A 20,185-nucleotide genomic window follows, 5' to 3' on the forward strand; every position below is an offset into this window, starting at 1 on the left:
ATAAAGTGTAAATATATACAAACGTATAAAAATACTTTTTTTAGTTGGGAATGATTCAACTTTGTGTACTAAAAAATGAAAAAAAGTTATTTGCATATATATATATATATATATATATATATATATATATATATATATATATATATATATATATATATATATATATATATATATATATATATAATATGAGGATAAAATTTTATAAAACCTTGACATTTGGCGCCAATATAGTCATCAACACACTCGCAAGAAAATTCTGCGTCGTTGCTAACGTGACATACTCCTCCGTTTTCGCACGGATTAGGCACGCATAAATCTTGTTCTATAACGACGCAATATTGATTTTAAAGTACATTATTTATGCTGTCATAGTAAACTACTCTATAATACTTTCCTATAACTTTATTAATTACTAAAACTCATAATTAAACTAATTATACTACTTTAACTTATAATTAAACTAATTAACCTGATTTAACCTTACCAGAACATATTTTCCCTCTCCAGCCTCTTGGACATGCGCATTGGAAAGCTTCATCGTTAACAACAATACATTGACCGCCGTTGCTACACGGATTGGGGCTACATAGATTTTTTAAACAAGTATAACTTTCAGCACTTGTTTGTTGACAATGAGTACCATACCGGCAAGGGTCTGGGGCACAGAGATCGACTTCTAAAAAAAATGAACTAAATAATAATGATTTATTAAGAATTGCTTTAATTTTGTTTTAAAATAAAAGTTAACAAAATACCTTCGCAATGTTTCCCTTTCCAACCAAGTGAGCAATTACACTGAACATTTGCACCATGATCTGCAATACACAGCGAGTTATGTTCGCAAGGGTTTGGATAGCATGGATTGATTTCTGCAGGAAAAAAAGTTTAGTTGCTGAGAATGAGATTAAAAGTAATTAAAATATTTTAAGTATTAATTTTTTTTTGTAAAAATAAAAGTAACTCGCGTTTAAAATTTTTGCTCTCTTTAAATTTTCTTCACTAGTGTCTAAGAGTTCATTTTTAAAGCTGTCTTACAAAAAATACAATTCACATCATGGTCAAAACAATACTTGTATTAATTTAAAAATGGGCATTGTTGACTAATGTTCGTTTATCAGTAAGTATTTCCTATATTTTATATTTTATTTTTGTCCATGAAGTGTTGCTTTGTTAAAAAATGAAGATGTTTAATTTTAAGAAAAGTATCATTTTACTTTCTTTTAGTTATTTTTTCCCTTTATAACTTTTTATATAATACCTTAAATATTTTATATAAATTTTAAGTATATTTTTAATTTATAATAAAAGATGTATGCAGGTTTTATATAATATTTTATTGAAGATTTATGTATATCACGAGTTTGCATTAGTTCGTTTATTGCTCTACTTGTCTAACACAGTTGCTAAGCTTAACGTGCTGGCGCAGGGTGACAACAGGTTAGGTGTGAGGGTGACAACAGGTTAGGTGTGAGGGTGACAACAGGTTAGGTAACTTTAGACTTTTTCTTTCTCTTTTTTTTTTTTTTAAATCTTTTTCTTAAACAAATCTGATTTAAAAAAATTTTTGTCAACGAATTTTTTGCAGATTAAATTATTTATCTAATATTAAAAAATAAAAAATAAAATATAGGATGTAAATCCGACGTAGAAAAAACTGCTCCAATTGCCCCGCACTACCCTTCTATAATTTTTACTGACTTAAATCTTATTAGATTTTAAAAAACGTAGGGAGCGAGTAGAATATTTCAAACAAAAGACTCACAAATTTATGAAATTGTTTTGCTAAGCACAACAAATAACACAGTTCAACAAAAAACTTTTTCTCTTGCCGAGCAAACAATACCTTTTTCCTATAGCATTTTTCATTTTGCTGAATTCAAAATGAAAAATACTATAGGAAAAACGTATTGTTTGTTCGGCATCAGAGGAAAAAATTTTTTTTCGTTGGCCAATTCCCCAAGAAAAAAAAAAAAAATTAAAATGAAAAAAACCCATCCCTTTTTATAATCTTTTCTTTGTTACGCGAATATATTGGCGTAACAAATAAAAACCAAAGTTGATTTTTGTCAAGTCAATATATTTGCGTAGTGCTGTGTATGTAATAACGCTCTTCTTATTTTGCGCAAAATTATTTTTGTAAATTTTGTTTCATTTCTAGGAGGTCATTGTTTGTACGCTCGTACAAATGGATAATTAAGAGCCAAACCAGCCTACACAACAAAATAGACAAAAATGATTTGATATTAAAAAATGATTTACCATAATTTCACTTTGCAAACCACAATGAACTGTAATCAAAATATCAAAGCGCACTGGACAGAAATTACTTTTAGGTTGCTTGGTGCACTGGACAGAAATTACTTTTAGTTTGCTTGGCGCAGCTTTTGTTAAAATAATTTAAGCCACACATGAAAATGAAAAATTTTAAACGCTTTTGTAAATAAAGTTTAACGCCATTTTCCATACAAAATGGCGTTAAACTTCATTTAAAAGCGTTTAAAAATTTATTTTGTTGATGTTTTATAAACTTTTTTGTAAGTTTTCTTACTACCTTAGTAGCATAAAAAGTGTTTTTATGCTACTAAGGTAGTAAGAAAATATTTAAATAGAAAGTTACAAAACAACAACTAATAATTTGGAAAGGAGAGATGTGTTTAAATAAACTTTTTTTTTTTTAATTCATTAAGTTAATATAGTCGAAAACATAACAAAATTTTTTTGTTGTTTTATCAACTATATTATATATTAAATTTACGAATTTTAAAAAAGATTTATTGAAACACATCGTTGTTTATAAAATTAATAAAACATATCGTTTTAAAACATTTAAATTCATCATAAAAAAAAAAAGAAAAAAAAAAAAGAAAAAAAAATGCCTTTGAAATAAATAAAAATTTTATTTACTATTTTATGATATTATGTAGCGTAATAAAAAAATATTTAACAAAATATAGCAAAACATTTGCTCAAAAATATAATCTTTTTTGTACTAAAAAGTAGAAAATAAACTTTTTAATTTAAATTTAATAATTCAGTAAACTAAATATTGACAGGTCTACGTAAGTTTTATATAGAAACATACCTGTCAATCTTTAGTTTACTAAACTATTAAATTTAAATTAAAAAGTTTATTTTCTAATTTTTAGTACAAAAAAGATTATATTTTTGAGCAAATGTTTTTGCTATATTTTATTCTCTACTTTTTAGTCTTTACAAAGAGTTACGATATATTAATATTAAACAAAATTTAAAAAAAAAAAGAAAAGTATTTTCAAAAGATTAAAAAAAAAATACAAACCCACAAGTAATCTTAGCCAATTTTAAATATGGAAAGATCTATAGACGAAAACGAAAAGTGTATAATAATAAAATAACAAACCCACAAGTACATAAATTAACTAAAGCTTAAATTAACTAAATTAAAAAAAAGCATAAATTAACTAAATTAAATTAAAAAAAATTTGTGTTAATAAGGTATGTTTGGCTGAAGTTTATTTAGAGATCGTGAAAATTTATTAAGACACTGCAAGCTTTGCTTATTGTTGTAGTAATATGGCTAGTTACGCAAGTGTGACATCTTCGAAATCTAATCGACTTGAATGCATTTTAGACTTACATGTTTATATGGATCCGAACGAAAGCTTTAATAAAAAATATCAAGAAAACAGAGCTCAAGAAATTTACGAGAAAGTATCATTAATTATCGGGAAAAATAAAATCAATAGTTTAACTTACAACAAAAAAGGAAATTGGGTGATGGAACTAAAAAGAAAAGAAGACGCTATACATGTTAGCGAATCAACCATTCAATTATCTGGAAGTAACCAAAACATCAATCTAAAAATACGTTCTGACATAGGGCTACTAATTACGGTTAAATGCGACCCATTAGTCGAAGACCATGATATTCTTTCAGAATTGGATCCATTTATTAGGGAAGTATATTCAATAACACACACAACATATAAATTTGACCGTAATTTAAAAGACGGCCGACGACTATTTCGAGTTAATCCAAAAGTAAAATTAGAGGAGATCCCTCATACCATTGAAATTGGTGGTATCAAAATAGCTTTACACTATGCAGGTAAATCCTTTCTTTGTTCTACATGCCAGTATTCTCATCCGCCTCAACAACGGTGTATTGCTCGAAAACCTACGGAAAAACCAACTGCAGACACTATTCCAAATAAACACAATAATAAAGACAAAAACGAATCGAATGATTTCGTACCTAGTTATCAACTAGCTGAAAATAATAATGAATTGACATCAAAATTATCCGAAAGCAAAGTAACCAAAATTGCTCCTACTGAACCAGCATTTGAAACTGTGAAAAGTAAAAGTCAAAAAAAAGAGGAAAGAAAGATAAAGAAGACCATAAACGAACAAAATGAGTTTAGCGATATAGAATCAGAAATGGAAGAAGGCGAAATACGGCAAAACGATAAAAACATTTATAAAAGAAATGCCCCATCACCGACTCCTCAAAAAATTGACCCGAAGAGATTACCAAGAAAAAAAGCGGTATGAGATATTTTTATACTATATTATTGTTATTGTTATTTTTTTCTCTAATTTATCTGGTTTAATCTTTTTATTTTATTTTTTACGAGAAAACTTTTTTGTAAATGTAAAACATCTGACATTCCATTCCTTTACACATTTAATTACTCTTACTGTCATACCAATAACTATATCACCACAAACCACAAACATATCATAAAACGTAATAAAACAAAAATGGAAACCGTTAAAATATTCTCAGTAAATATTTGTGGACTTGCTGACATAAACAAGCAAAACATAATTATAGAAAAATTTAAAAAAATGAACTTTGATTTTTTCTTATTGCAAGAAACGCATCTTAATGCACAAAACGCAGAAAATTTTATAAAACTTTGGAATAATCCTGGCTACTATTCTAACGGTACGTCACACACAGGAGGTACTAAACATTAATTAATAAAACAAAGCATAATCTAAAAATAATTGACCATTACGAAGACCACGAAAGTCACTTTAATTACATACTTGTAGGAAACGATTATCACAGTTTTTTAATAATAAATGTTTACGGAAAATCCGGTTCAAGTTATGCTGGCCAAATCAAAAGGAAAAATTTATTTAAAGAAATAACAAAAACAATCAAAACAAAAATTTTAAATAATATGTCTATCATATTTGGAGGTGATTTTAATATGGTCCTAGATGATATTGATCGATATCCACAAATAAACAGAAAAAAATGTTTGTCAACAAATGATTTTAAAACGTTATTAAAAACTTTAAACATCGAAGACACTTGGCGTATTTTTAATCCACATGCCCAAGAATACACCTATAAATCAACAAACAACATAACATTCTCTCGACTTGACCGGATATATATAAGTAAACACATGCGCCATTTTACCTCCATTAAACACGAACCAATGACATTTACTGATCATCACAATGCCGTATGTGCGGCGATTTCTATAAATAACATTGATATTGGAAAAGAAGTTTGGATTTTAAATAATAAAAATTTAAAAAAAATAGAATACATTGAAAACATTTCCCAAATTATTAAATCACACGCCTCAATAATTGATCAATCCAAAAATAAAACTACTGACTGGGACCATCTAAAAAAACAAATAAAAATATTTTCACAAAAATTCAGCAAAACGGAAGCTAAAGTAACTCGAATTCAAGAATACAGACTAAAAAAACAATTAAAAAACTCGTTAAAAAAAGCCCATACCAACCCAAAAATGAAAAACTTGAGTGATGCATTAAAAACAAAACTTGAAATGTATGAAAAAAATAGAGCCAAAGGTGCTGAAATCCGAGCAAAGGTTAAATGGCGAACAGAGGGTGAAAAATCGAGCAAATTCTTCTTTCAACTGGAAAAATCAAAAGTTCCTAAACAAGTCATAACATTAATAAAAGACAAAGACGGAATTGAAAAAAATAACACCAAAGACATCACTAAAGCTTTTGAACATTTCTACCAAAAACTATACAAAGACACTAAAAATGATATCACACTCCAAAAATTCATACTAGATAATTCGGATATTAAAAAAATATCTAAACAACAACAACGATCATTGGACGTACCAATAACATTATCTGAAGTCAAAAACGCATTAACGAATATGAAAAATAACAAATCACCCGGGAATGATGGTTTAACAGTCGAATTTTACAAATCAAACTTTGATAATATTGGTGAAATTTTAGTTAATATTCTAAATGATATCATAAAAAAACACGAGATGTCGGAAACACAAAAACAAGCCATCATAACATGTTTATTTAAAAAAGGCGAAAAAACTGACATTTCCAATTGGAGACCGATATCTCTATTAAACACAGATTACAAAATACTCACCAAAATCATAGCAAACCGACTAGCAAAAATACTCCCATCAATCATACACGAAAACCAAACAGCAAGTGTTCCCCACAGAACGATATATCAAAATCTTGCATATACAAGAGACATAATTTATATAGCTAACAAAATTAATTTAGATGCCTCCATTGTGTCAATAGACCAAATAAAAGCCTTTGACCGTGTGGACAGGAATTTTTTATATGATTGTTTATTTAAATTTGGTTTTAGTGTTGTCTTTATCAATGTAATTAAAACATTATATTATGACATCAGTGCATATCTTAAAATAAACGGTTATTTATCAAACAAAATAAATATATACAGAGGAGTTAGGCAAGGATGTCCCCTTTCCATGATACTATATATAATTCAGGCAGAGGTTTTTGCAGGATTTATTAGGAGTAATCCAGAAATTAAAGGAATCACAATCGACAATAAAGAAACTAAACTGCAACAGTATGCGGATGACACTGTCTTTTTCCTATCGACTGACAACTCAATAATAGCTTTAGGCAACGCTCTAAACATATACAAACGAGGTACAGGAACAAAGTTGAACATTTCCAAATGCCAAGGTTTGTGGCTCGGACGAAACAGATCTATAATAAAAGACAGTTTTCTAAATTTCGTATGGCATGATACTACTCTTAAGAGTCTAGGTGTTAATTTCTCTAATTCTAATCAATATATCAACCGACAATGGAACGAGAGCATAGAAAAATTGGACAAAAAGATAGAAAAGTGGGAAAGACTTAAATTATCGATTAAAGGAAAAGCTCTAATAATCAACCAAACACTACTAAGTGGCCTATGGCATCTTGCTTTCACCCTACCTATACCATGTGACAAAACCATAAAACTATTAGAACGAAAAATCGACAACTTCCTCTGGAATAATAGCTCCATAAAAACACCTAAACAAATTTCCAAACTCCCAATCAATAAAGGCGGTTTAAACATTATCGACGTGAAAAAAAAACTGCAATCGATTCAACTAAGTTGGATTTCCAAATATTTTGATGACAGCAAACAGGGAGCGTGGAAAGATTCAGCCCTTCATATTTTTAATAATTACCGACATGCAAATCAAGGAAATCTTATATTTCTCACCACGCATTCTTCAAACTCATTAAAAACTCTACCCCCCTACTACCGTCAAACAATAAAAACGTGGAGTCATCTCTATAGAAAATTCAACGACCACAAAAATCTTACCATCGAGGAAGTACTAAACCAACCCATATTCTACAATCCATATATAAGACACGAGCGTAAAATCCTTAAACCATCACCAGAATCCACAAACAACAGCATAATCAAGATAGGCGACATTTCAAAAGTATTTGCTAACGGCTTTCTAGAGAGTCAACTCCTCGGTATAAAGCAACACCTTCTAACAAAAATAATAAATTCACTACCACCGAAATGGAAACACCTCATAAATTCTCAAAGCCAAAATTACGACCACAACAAAGCACTAACATCTATTTATCTAAAAAACTCACCCTCTCTCAAATTTATAAACCTCAAACCAAAAAATGTATACACTCTCTCCAAAAATGATGCAGAAATAAACCTAACAGGAAAATTTTACAGATGGGCAGACTACTATAAATATAGCATGAGAAACATAACAACAAAAGACTGGTCCCAATTATTTAACTACATCCACAAAAGTAACATCAACAATAAAGCAGACGAAATTAAATACAAACTAATACACTTTGCAATTCCAACCAACTCGATTTTTAAAAAAAGAGGCTTTGTAACAGACGATCTCTGCCCTCAATGTATGAAAAAAACGGAAAACCTTCCCCATATGATGTTTAGATGTGAAAAAGCACAACCACTCATAAAATACACACTCGCTCTTATTCATAAAATCTATCCACATCATCCACCTCTTAGAAATACATTCAAAACTTTACTTTTTCCTTTAACACCTGTAAATAGTTTTTATATTGGAAATTTAATTCTTAACGAACTTTTATATAAATTATATTGTAAAAGAATGAGGTCGTTCCATGAAAAGTCGATGTTTGCTAAAGTGAGTTTGTTAGAGGAATTCCAAAACAAAATCAAAAAGATTTTGTATGAAGAATTCGAAATTTCAAAAATATCAAACAGTAAAGAGTTTTTTCTTTTACAATGTGAAAAAATCTGGAGCGAAGATAACAAAATTAAAATAGATATAAACAACTATCTTTTTCTAAACTAAAATGCCCAGATTATTTTTGGAACTTTTTCGATTATTTTCGAATCTTGCTTTTTATGTTTTTCTTGTTGTTTTTTTTTTTTTTTTTGTTTTTTTTTTTGTTTTTGTTTGTTTTGTTTTTTGATTTTATTTCATTTTCGTTTCTTTTTTTTTGTGTATGTGAGGTCTTCATTTTTTTATATTAAGTATTTAACTCTTGTGAGTTTTATATGTGACTTAGTAGTGGAACAGTGGACCGTCTTATAATTAATGCCATTGTATTCATTATTAATATCTCTACAAGGCAGACGCCGGAGGAGAGAAATAAACTACAATATGATAAATTAACTAAAGCCAATTGTCTGTATAGTTTAAACTGTTTAATTTTACATCTCGTGCAATATCTGTCCGCTTTCTCTATGCTATCTCAAATAATTCCTGTTTCTTATGAAATAGCTGAATTACAATTGCACAATCTAACATCATGTGCAATCCTGTCCGCTTTCTCTCTGCTATCTTTCTAACACGATTACTTCCATCTTTTGCTCTAAAATAACTTCGTTCTTCCAAAACTCACTTTACTCTCGGCCGTAAAGCGGTTATGACGCTCCTTCTTGGGGGGGCTGAACATGTCTTTGCGTGCCTTGGTATGGTGGTCTCTGCAGGGCAGCTGCCCGAGGAGAATAAACCACAATACCTTTCTCTATGCTATCTTACTAACTCGACTTCTTCTGACTCTCACTCTAACTTACTTCGTTCTTCCTAAATTCACTGACTTTTGGTCAGCGACGCTGGTGATGATGCTCATTAGTGAGCTAAACTTGTCTTCGCTGGCCCGGCTATGTGGCCTCTATATGGCAATTAGCCGGAGGAGGATAAACCATAATACCCGAATAACAAACCCACAAGCAATATTAGCCAATTTTTAAAATGAAAAGATTTATCAATATCAAGATTACTCTTTAAAGCAAACCCGTACGCAACTTAGTTGCATATTACGTCAGTATGGCAATTAGCCGGATGACGGAATAAATTACAATATAAAAAAAACTTAGTTGCATATTTTTTAATAAACTGTTAGTTTGCATTTAGGTCAAAGTAGGATAAAGTTACTTTATAAAGATTTCGTAACAAGGGCGACAAAAAAAGTTGATGAAGAGTTCGTATCAAGTAAACTTTTCAAGTTTAGTTGATATGAACTAAAGCGCAGCTCTTGTCCGCTTTATCTAAGCTACTTTCTAACACGACTTCTTCTATCTTACACTCCAACATACCTTCGTTATTCCCAAACTCACATTACTCTTGGTCCGTAGAGCAGGTAATGACGTTCCTTCGGGAGCTGAACTTGACTTTGCGGCCCTTGGTAATTAGCCCTCCACAAGGCAATTAGCTGGCGGAGGATAAACCATCAAGTGAAAGAAAAGATTGTAACAACGTTTAGCGTAGTGTAAAAACATCTCATTAAACAAGAGCTGAAACATTTCATCAGAAAGTTTACAAACCATTTAAAAAAAAAAAATTTGTTATACTTTCAACTTTTAAATTCATGTATTTATCTAAAAAGTTTATTGAAAAAATCGTTTTCGTTGTTGATTATAAAATTGTTTGTAAAAAATTGTTTTAAAAACATTTACATTCGTCGTAAAAAATACACGAATAATTTAAATAAAATGTTTTTTTTAGTACATTTTTTAGTAAAAGCAATTTCTCACTATATAACTTTGTTTCAGCGCATTTTTTAAACGTTTTCAAAAATCTAAAAAGCCGTGGTCAAGTTGTCGTAAAAACAAATTAAGTGCGTTAACATTCTGAGGATTCAATTTTGAAGAGGTTTATTTTAACAAAAAAATAAGAGGCAGACCACCTAGTAATCCTTCTTATGTACACCAAGACTTATTATATCCAGATGGAAAAACAATCACTGTTAAAAAAAACAAAAACAGATATGATATCATTACTTGAATTCATTCATCCATGTTGAAAAACATTCTATACAGATTTAAAAACAAGGCCTGATGTTATCGGTCTTCAAAGTTTCAATGATGACATTTTATTAGATTTGTTAATTGACTAGATGTTTTTATGTGATTTGTTTGTTATTATTAATGTAAATTGCTCATTTATTAACTTTAGTTTATTAAGCTTTTTATATTCTTCAAAGCCACATGTGTATTTTATGTTATTTTGAAATATAACTTTTTTTCTTGTTTTTATTTCCATATTGTTTATTTCTCAAACATTTAAAACTACTTTATCTAAGCCTAAAATTTAAAACTTTTACTAATAATACGAGCTACAAATTATTAGGAGAGAAAACCTAATTGCTTTTAGTTGTAAATATTTATTTAGTAAATTAGATACCTTTATAAAAGACATCTTTAAAAAAAGCCAAAATTTTTCTTCATTTATGTCTATGCCGCAAACGACTCAACTATTTGTGTATTTCTTAAAAGTCAAAAAACGCCTATAATTTTCATTACCTATTATCTTCTCAATAAATATCAAAATACTTTTAAATTTAATTGTATAAAAATTAGAACATATTTAGTAAAAAAAAAAAAATAACGAATAAAAAATTATTCGAAAAACCATATATAATTTTTAGGTAAAATAAAACTTTGGGTTAATGAGATAACTGATCTCATTTAAACATATTCATTGAATGGTTTGGCGCTACGTCATCCAAATAAGGTTTACATAACAAAAACCTTATTTGTAAGCAAAAAAATGTTTAAATCCTGTATTTTTTGTATTCATATAGTAGTGTAGGCTGGTGGAAGTAATAAGTGTCTGATTTTGAGGAGCGGCTAACAGGGTTATATTTTAATGTTTTTTCATTGATTACGATAAAAATATCTGTCGGCATTATATTGCAGTTTATATATAACCAACATTGTAAATTAATATTTGCTCTCTTTCTCTCAAAATTTAGCCAACATGAGATAAACATTGTACCATGTTGCACCAATGTTGCTTGCTACTAGACAGCTTAATCACAACTCTTCCTCTTATTTCTTGTAGTCTGAACACTGTTTAATAATGATATTGCGACATAACAATATCATTATTAAACAGTTATTAAAAAGCCTTATAGGACCTTATAGAATTAATAGGATAAGATTGAAAAAAAAAAATTGATTTGAAAGCCATTAAATTAAAACACATAAGTAAAAAAGTGTTTATAGTTATCAAAGTTTTGTTATTTTTTTTTTTGTTCCAAAATCCTAGATCCTAGACTTTTTGGCTGGGCCAATGTTAATTAACAATAATAAGCATTGTTAATTACTCATTGTAAAGACTAAAAAGTAGAAAATAAAATATAGCAAAAACATATGCTAAAAATATAATTTTTTTTTAATACTAAAAAGCGGAAAATAAACTTAAACTAAAACTTAGTAGTAACCTAAAGATTGACAGGTTGACTAAAGATTGACAGGTCTGCATAAGATTCATTTCGAAACAGACCTGTCAGTCTATTAGTTTAGCTATATTTTATTAAGTGATTAAATTTATTAAAAAAGTAACTTTGTTAACGTCAATTTTTCTTGACCTTCCCTAATCAACAACTATCAAACATTTTCAAATCCCCTCCCCCTATTTTGTTGACATAATTAATTGACAGCCCAATCTGTGCCAACTTAGAACGAAACTTTTGCAAAAGATACGGTTATATTAGCACAAATAGGAAGCCCATTGATTAAGTCGTTTTGTTGTAAATAATATTTTTAGTAAAAAAAAAAATATTTTAATGAATAATTTTTTACATATAATTAACATATAAATAACAATAGGAAGCAAATTGATATTTTTTGCTGAATATACGTTATAGTTTAATAAATAACATTATTTTGTTTAAAAGACATTATGTATGATGAATGAGTAGATAAATTTTTTAAAAGTTTAACGTTATTGTCTGATTGATGGGACTGTTGATATAGCCCCAAAATATCACAAATATTAATAAATGAAATTAACATTTAATGTTCTCCATAAATAGAAGATAATTTTGAAAAAACTATTTGGTAGTTTTTTTAAACAAAAAAAATTCAAGATGAACTGAAAATAATATGTACTAATAATAGTTATTATTTTGTTAATTTTTTAATCATGTCTACTTCTATAACGAATAAAGTTTTTACTTATTTATTGGGAGAAAGTTTTTATTTCTTACTTACAGATGGAGGGCAGTGTAACTTAGACTAGATAACACAAAGAGTTATTGCGCTCCGTTTTGATTAGAAAAATATATCGGAGCAAATCATATTGCAACGTCATCAATACGAATGATGGTGACACTATATTATTATTCACGTACTGATATTGTTTTAATTGTGGTTGTATAGTGTAAAAATGCATCTTACAATGATAACCATACTCAACTATAATTTATTTTTTAACTCTACCTAAATTCTAATTCTACACCTAGAGGCTGATTTCACAATATAGGACAGCGCTGTTTTCCTTGTCAAATCTCTAACAATATTTACGGCAAAAAAAAAAAAAAAAAATTATACCTTTACACGACATCAACTGTAAAATCATTCCAGTTGTTATCAACACGTGTTTATATAGGATTATCATACCGCTATTATCTCAGAATTGTAAACAAATTATGAAATCTAGTTGCATTGAATAATTTCGCTATGGACAACTCTTTTTATTATCGACTAAGAAAAACCCAGGGGAAACTACACAATCCAAAAAACGCAAACAATTCTTTAACTTGATAAACTGGAATAAAACTTATTTAAAAATATTTTGTTAATGTCATATTTTAACAAACAAGTTCAAGTGACAAGCAGCCGTTTGAAAGTGCGTTTAAAATTGAAATATTCAAATATGTGCACGCATGATTAGCTCGCTGATAATTTAAATCAAATACAACAATATGCGCATTTACTGCACTAAACATCCTGCAGGAGGTGCCGACACACCTGGCAGGGGTTGCATAAACTCATACGCATTTTAAGCTACAAACGCAGAGAAGCAAAAATTCTTGAAGCGAATTGCTGAAAATTTGAGGAGCTCATCATTACTGAGATTTAATTAGTTATTAAAGATGTTAACAACTAAACCAAAAACAAGTTAAACAACAAAGTTAACAACTTAATCAAAAACAAACTGAGTTAACAACTAAGCCAAAAACAAATTAGACAAGAGTTTTACAAGAATTGCTTTTTAACATATTAGTTTAAAATACTTTTTAAAACTACAAACAAGACTTTGTATTACACTTAAAGTAAAAAAAATGTAGACTTGAAAAAATTATATTTACGTGAAAAATAGTTTACACTTATTGGTTTAATCTATCAACAATATTTCTTTTTTTAATGTGATAACAAAAATAAATTATCATTATCTTTCTTTAGACATGTTCAAAAAACAGTCAACTACAAATGCGCAAATTTGCAATTTAGGTAGAATAACTTTAAGTTACAAATGCCTTTTTATGGCCAGCTTATTGCCATTTAAACGGCTATAAAATTAAAAGTATAAATTTTTGTATAAATAAAAGAAAAAAATATAAAAAATAAATAAAAAGAAAAATATATATATTGGAAGAAACTAAAAAAGTCGCAACAGAAGAGTTTAGAAAAGACTTAAAGTCGAAGAAGTGAAACGAGGCGGCGGAAGAGTTTGAAGGCAAAGATATGAAACGGGGCGGCAGAAAAGTTTAGAAAACGAAGAAATGAGACGGGGCAGCGGAAGAGTTTAGAAGGCAAAGATATGAAACGGGGCGGCAGAAGAGTTTCGAAGGCAAAGGACATGAGACGGGGCAGCGGAAGAGTTTAGAAGGTAAAGAAGTGAAACGGGGGAAAGGTGTGTGTGTGTGTGTGGGGGGGGGGGGGGGGGGGGGTGGTGGTGGAAGAATATAGAAAATAAGGTAGCGGTAAAACGCGAATGCGCAAGCAGCCATTTTATTAAAAGAAAATTCTCGAGTTTTTAATTTTATTGCGGTCTAAACAAAAATGTGAAATTCAGTTCCGATACAAATCAGAAAAAATATATAAATTTTAAATACCGGAATAGACTTAATTTTTAGGTTGATCAAAAATATAGTTTAATCGAAATCTTATTTGACAAGCCACGTTGAAAAATTAATAATTCATAAAATAAAAATTTGTTAAATGCTGTTTTTTGTTTTTTTTAAGCTATAAAAATTTCAAGAATAATAGTAAAAACGTCAAAAACCTACAAATAAACTACAAGAAAAGTCAAAAAACCTACGATAACTACAAAAAACCCTCGATTTTAATTAAAAATAGATATTATTTGAAAAATGAGCCACATCTCACATCTCACCATCATACGTATTTATGACAACATTTATTGTTTGCTACTTAATCTTGATATATCTTAATAATAACAACAATAATAATAATCCCACAAGCACTAGAGTACTTCTCTTCTCAAAAAATTTGAGTTTTAGATAAAATTAAACGCGTGATCAAAACTGCTAATTGTTTTTGAAGTATTTTCATTTAACAAATACACATTTAACAATAATACACATTTAACAATAATACACATTTAACAATAATACACATTTAACAATACAAACGCAACAGCAATAATTTTTAATATGGAAAGTATAAAGCAATATTTTGAAAAATTAGCAGTTCTTAGTTAATTTAAATAGTTTAGAATTTTATATGAATTCTTTTTGAAAATAGTTCCTTGTAAAATTTTAAAATAACTTGATTCAACAACATTGGATAATGTTCAATTTTCAATATTTAAATTCAAGAACATTGTTCAATAAAGGAGGGTAAAAAATAATAAAAACCCCTAAAATAATTGAACTTCTTGAAAACCATACTTTTATGTAAGACCACGCGATTAACCGAAATAAACCATTAGTTCAGTTAAAATTGAACAAAAAATCCCCGAATCAAAACAAACCAATTAAATAATTTCGAATAGAATATAAATGAAAGCAAACCAACCAAAAAAAAGCATACCTTGAGAAAAGTGAAGCTTCTTTTAAATTCATAATTTATATTTATGTGAACTTGGAATACCATTGTCAAATTCAAAATTGCAAACAGACTCATATATTTTATTAACTCAATTTTGGCATATTTTATTTAAGTAAATATAGAAAAACAACTAAAAAGCAGAATACCGGTTTCTTAACCTTAATCTAAAAGGTCCCGCAATTCTTGTTATATTTTATATCATCATAATTTCAGTTATGCCCTGGAAATGGAACCAGGACTGCAGAGCGCGACATAATAAAAACAATAAGAGTTTTTAATGTTACTGTTGAAAAGTAAGTTGTTTATATTCGCCTAAAATTAAGCCTACATGTACACAAAGTTGTGTAGAATATTTTTATTTGATGGTTTAACTCAAATCATATTTATTTTATGCCAAAATAAATTGATATTTAAAAATTCATTGAAAAGCTAAATAAGTTTCTTTAAGGTAAGCGAACAGCGATAAAAAAAAATGCAAATAGAAATTATTTTCTAAATTGCACATGCCAGCCCATTAAAGAGCTTCCAGCAAGGGCTTTTTTGTGTGGTAATGGTAAGTTAAAAGCGGAGACGCCTGTACTTTATGCTATGCTGAAATGAGTGCTTTACTGCTTAACTACTACCGCATATAATCTTAAAAAATGTGTGTGTGTTTGTGTGTGATATGTAGTATATATAATAGCGAATTTATTATCATATAGTGCTAAAACAAAATAGTACATATATATTGTACTGAATGTGTGTGTATGTATATATATATATATATATATATATATATATATATATATATATATATATATATATATATATATATATATATATATATATATATATATATATATATATATATATATATATATATATATATATTAGGGGTGTCCACTATGCAAAAAATTTTCAAAACCACCCAAATTGAATTTTTTCCCATTCTAGTGTTTGAGTACAGTGTAAATAAATTAAAACTGAAATGTTGACAAGAAGTGGTAAAGTTGTAGAAACTGAACTCAAGTCTTTGCCAACCAGTTCCAGTTGTTTGTCAGACACAACCAACCAGCCTTCACCGCCGTCATCATCATCAACAACAAGGCCTGTTACTCGTGCCTCTACTAAGTTTCGGTTAATTGGACACCCATCACCATCAATAACTGGTTCCAAACTACCCGATTGCAGACAGGTTTTGAAATTTTTTCTTTTTTTATGACGCGATGAAGAAAATGTCCGAAATCATGTAACAAATCAAGAAATTGGCTATATAGTAATCGATGCTGTTGTAACTTTCTAGAACATGGCACGCATCAAGACAAAGACAAGACAAAATTCGGTGTTAGATCTTATGTGTCTCTGGAATGAGTGGAACCGCTTGTTGAAGAACAAGAATCGCGAAAGTGATGCTGGCGGAAAACGTGTTAACTTCTTGGCCAAGTTGGATAGTCTTTTTAATATTGGATCACCTGATGCCATACAGGAAATCATGAAATCCAGGCTACTGACTGCCCAAAAGAAAGATGATGATGTTGCATTCTATTTAGATCAAAAAAAAGACTGAAAGGCGACCATGGACGGGCATGACAAAATCTTTGAGTTTAAAGCAAAAATGAAAGAAGTCAAATATAATCGGAAAATCATACTTAGAGATGAAGAAAAAGAAAGAGTAGAAAAAGAAGGTAGACAGGATGATCAGGATGATGAGGACATGGAAGTTAATGACGAAGAACAGAATATTAATGAAAATATTGCTGTTGCTGAAGTAGATATCGGTTTAGGGTGGGACTTGAATTATGAACCTCCAATGAATAGATGATCAGAATTTGTTACTCTTCACCTCCCCAAAAGAATTATGCAATGCGAGGAAATCACTTCTGCAGCAGACAGGCTGAAATTGATAATAAAACAACTATGATTGTGTCTGCTGTAATTAAAGCTGCTGGTGGAAACTTGGACAATTTTGATATCTCCAGATCGACATCTCATCGAAGTAGAATGTTAAATCAACAGAGGATTGCTCAGAGTGTTATAGATAATGTGAGGCTCAACCCACCCCAGTTTGGTGCCCTTCACTGAGACAGAAAATTGCTAAAACATACTAGTCGTGCAACATGAACAGTTAGCTGTGCTTGTGTCGGGTGCTCCAGAATACAGTGAGGGAAAATTGCTTGGTGTTCCCGTTCTCGTTGATTCGAAAGGAGATACTCAAGCAAATGCAACATTGGATCTCCTAGAGGCTTGGGATCTAAGCGACAATGTTGTGGCATTGGTATTTGATACCACTGCCAGTAATAGTGGCATCCACAATGGTGCTGCTAAATTGATTGAAGAAAACTTAGGCCGAAAACTTCTCTATCTTGCCTGTCGACATCACACTTTTGAAATCTTTGTCGGAGCAGTTTGGAAGAAATTATTTGGAAACATTTTTGGTCCAGAGTATAAATTCTTTGCTGAATTTAAAACTGCTTAGCCAGCATTGGATAAACAGTTGCCAATCGAAACTTTAGCTGTTGAAGGCACCTGGTTGCAAAACCTCAAAGAACAGACCATACAGCATTTGACACATCTACTTGCTAAGGAAGATGCTACAACATTTCCAAGAGATGACTATCGTGAATGTGGTGAGAACACACTAATCATCTTTGGGCAAACTCCACCGTGGGGTGTACACTTTCTTAAACCAGGAGCTATCCACCAAGCTCGGTGGATGGCATGTAACATTTATGCAAACAAAATGTTCATGTTTTCTAAACAATTGCCTTATGATCAGAGGATGACGACTAAACTTTTTAGAATGAACAGATATCTTTCTCTTTTCCACACACCAGCTTGGGCAAAAGCTAGCATTGGTACTGATGCACCTATGAATGACCTGCAATTCATCCACGACATGATGGACTACAAAGAAATAGACAAGGAAGTTGCTGATGTCATTCTTTCTAAAATAACCTATCACCAATGGTATTTGACAGAAGAGATAGTTCCATTTGCTTTCTTCAGCAAACATGTTAGTTCCACTGTGAAAAAAGATATGGCAGCCAAACTCTTGGAAATTCCAGTACCCGAAAATTTTCATCTTGGTAAGCCAGTTTTTCGTCAAATCACTTGTCAAACAGGTTTGTCAAATCTTCTGGGACCTGAATCTCACTCATTGTTCAGCATTCTTGGCATCAATACAGATTGGCTTGCTAAACCAATTGAACAGTGGACAGAGCAACCAGGATACAAAGAAGCTGAAAAATTTTTTCGTACGGTATTAGTTGTAAATGATACCGCAGAAAGAGGAGTTAAACTGATTTCAGAACTTGCCACCATCATAACCAGTGATCCAGAACAAAGAGAATAGTTGTTGCAGGGCGTTGAAAATCACAAGCAGCAATATCCTGATTTTGGCAAAAAAACTCTTGGACAATGAAACAACATTAATAACATTCAGAAAGACAGTCTTAACTTTAGTTTTGGGGTTCCTGTCTGATACTTTGACTATGACTGTTAACCAAAAATGCAGAACTAGCTTGGTTAAACTGGATAATTTAACATATATTATGCAAGCTGCTTTTGTTAGGCTTGATTTCTGTGATTTAATTTCTCAATACTTGAAAAATGAGATTCACAATTATTATTTCTCTGTGTTTTAACTAAAAAAGATAATGTTTTAAACAGGAAATTGGGGCTTGTCTTTAGGGGCTCTGAGGGGGCTCTAGAATAGTTATTAAAATTTGATAAAAAAAATTTTTACATTATACACAAACACTAGAAATTTTAGAAAATTTTTTGCATAGTGGACACCCCTAGTATATATATATATATGTATATATATATATATATATATATATATATATATATATATATATATATATATATATATATATATATATATATATATATATAAATATAAATACACATGTATAGATAAATAGATATATACTTACGATTACATCTCTCTCCCATAAATCCTGCAGCACAGGTACATTTAATTTCTCCTTCAGATGCTCTTTTTTGAGGAGCATAATTTCCAGACAACAAGCTATTAGGTGTCACTGGAACATATTCAAGTAAATCACTGCACTTTCCATCGTTACTACAAGGGTTAGGGTTACACAAATCTTTTTCTATAAATTAAAAACAACAAATAACTTTTTTTTTAAAAAGACCATAAAATTAAAAAAAAAAAAATACAAAAACTTTAGTAAACTTTTTAATAAACAATAAAATTGTGATATTACATAGTACATTAATCAATTAATATATTATTTTAATAACTGAACACATTGTAGGACCTAAAGTACTCTCAGTTTTTAAAAACAAACACTTTTTTTAATTTTATTCTCAATAAAAACATCAAATATTTGATGAATCTACTCTAAATAAGTTTTGGTTAATTTAAAATATTTCTTACAATTGAACTTTTAATCAAAGGTTAATTTTCTATTACTTTTTCTAATCACTCTTAAATCCATAATCAAAGTTATTTCTCTCTCATATATTTCTATATCATGTTGTATAAACAACACTTCTGCCTTATTTTTGAAAAAATAGCCTCCAAATAATTTTACTATACTTTGAAATTATTTAACAAGTGTTTACTGTTCCATTAACTGTTCATTAATCACCTTATATCTGCTTACTGTTCCATTA

At 29.6% G+C, this 20,185-nt stretch overlaps 1 protein-coding gene across 9 annotated transcripts in view; it reads right to left on the reverse strand.

Moving 5' to 3' along the window:
* LOC100203132 (uncharacterized) overlaps nt 1-20,185 on the reverse strand; it is a 57,520-nt gene that overhangs the window by 7,349 nt on the left and 29,986 nt on the right. For all 9 annotated transcript variants that reach the window (XM_065796222.1, XM_065796225.1, XM_065796224.1 and 6 more), the window contains 5 exons: nt 19,480-19,659; nt 756-869; nt 485-676; nt 209-322; nt 36-68 (listed from right to left, as the gene is read on the reverse strand). In XM_065796222.1, the coding sequence (XP_065652294.1) occupies nt 36-68; nt 209-322; nt 485-676; nt 756-869; nt 19,480-19,659 (633 nt within the window). The remainder of the gene's footprint in view (nt 1-35; nt 69-208; nt 323-484; nt 677-755; nt 870-19,479; nt 19,660-20,185) is intronic.

Source organism: Hydra vulgaris, chromosome 04, assembly GCF_038396675.1.
Source record: "Hydra vulgaris chromosome 04, alternate assembly HydraT2T_AEP".
Lineage (NCBI taxonomy): Eukaryota > Metazoa > Cnidaria > Hydrozoa > Anthoathecata > Hydridae > Hydra > Hydra vulgaris.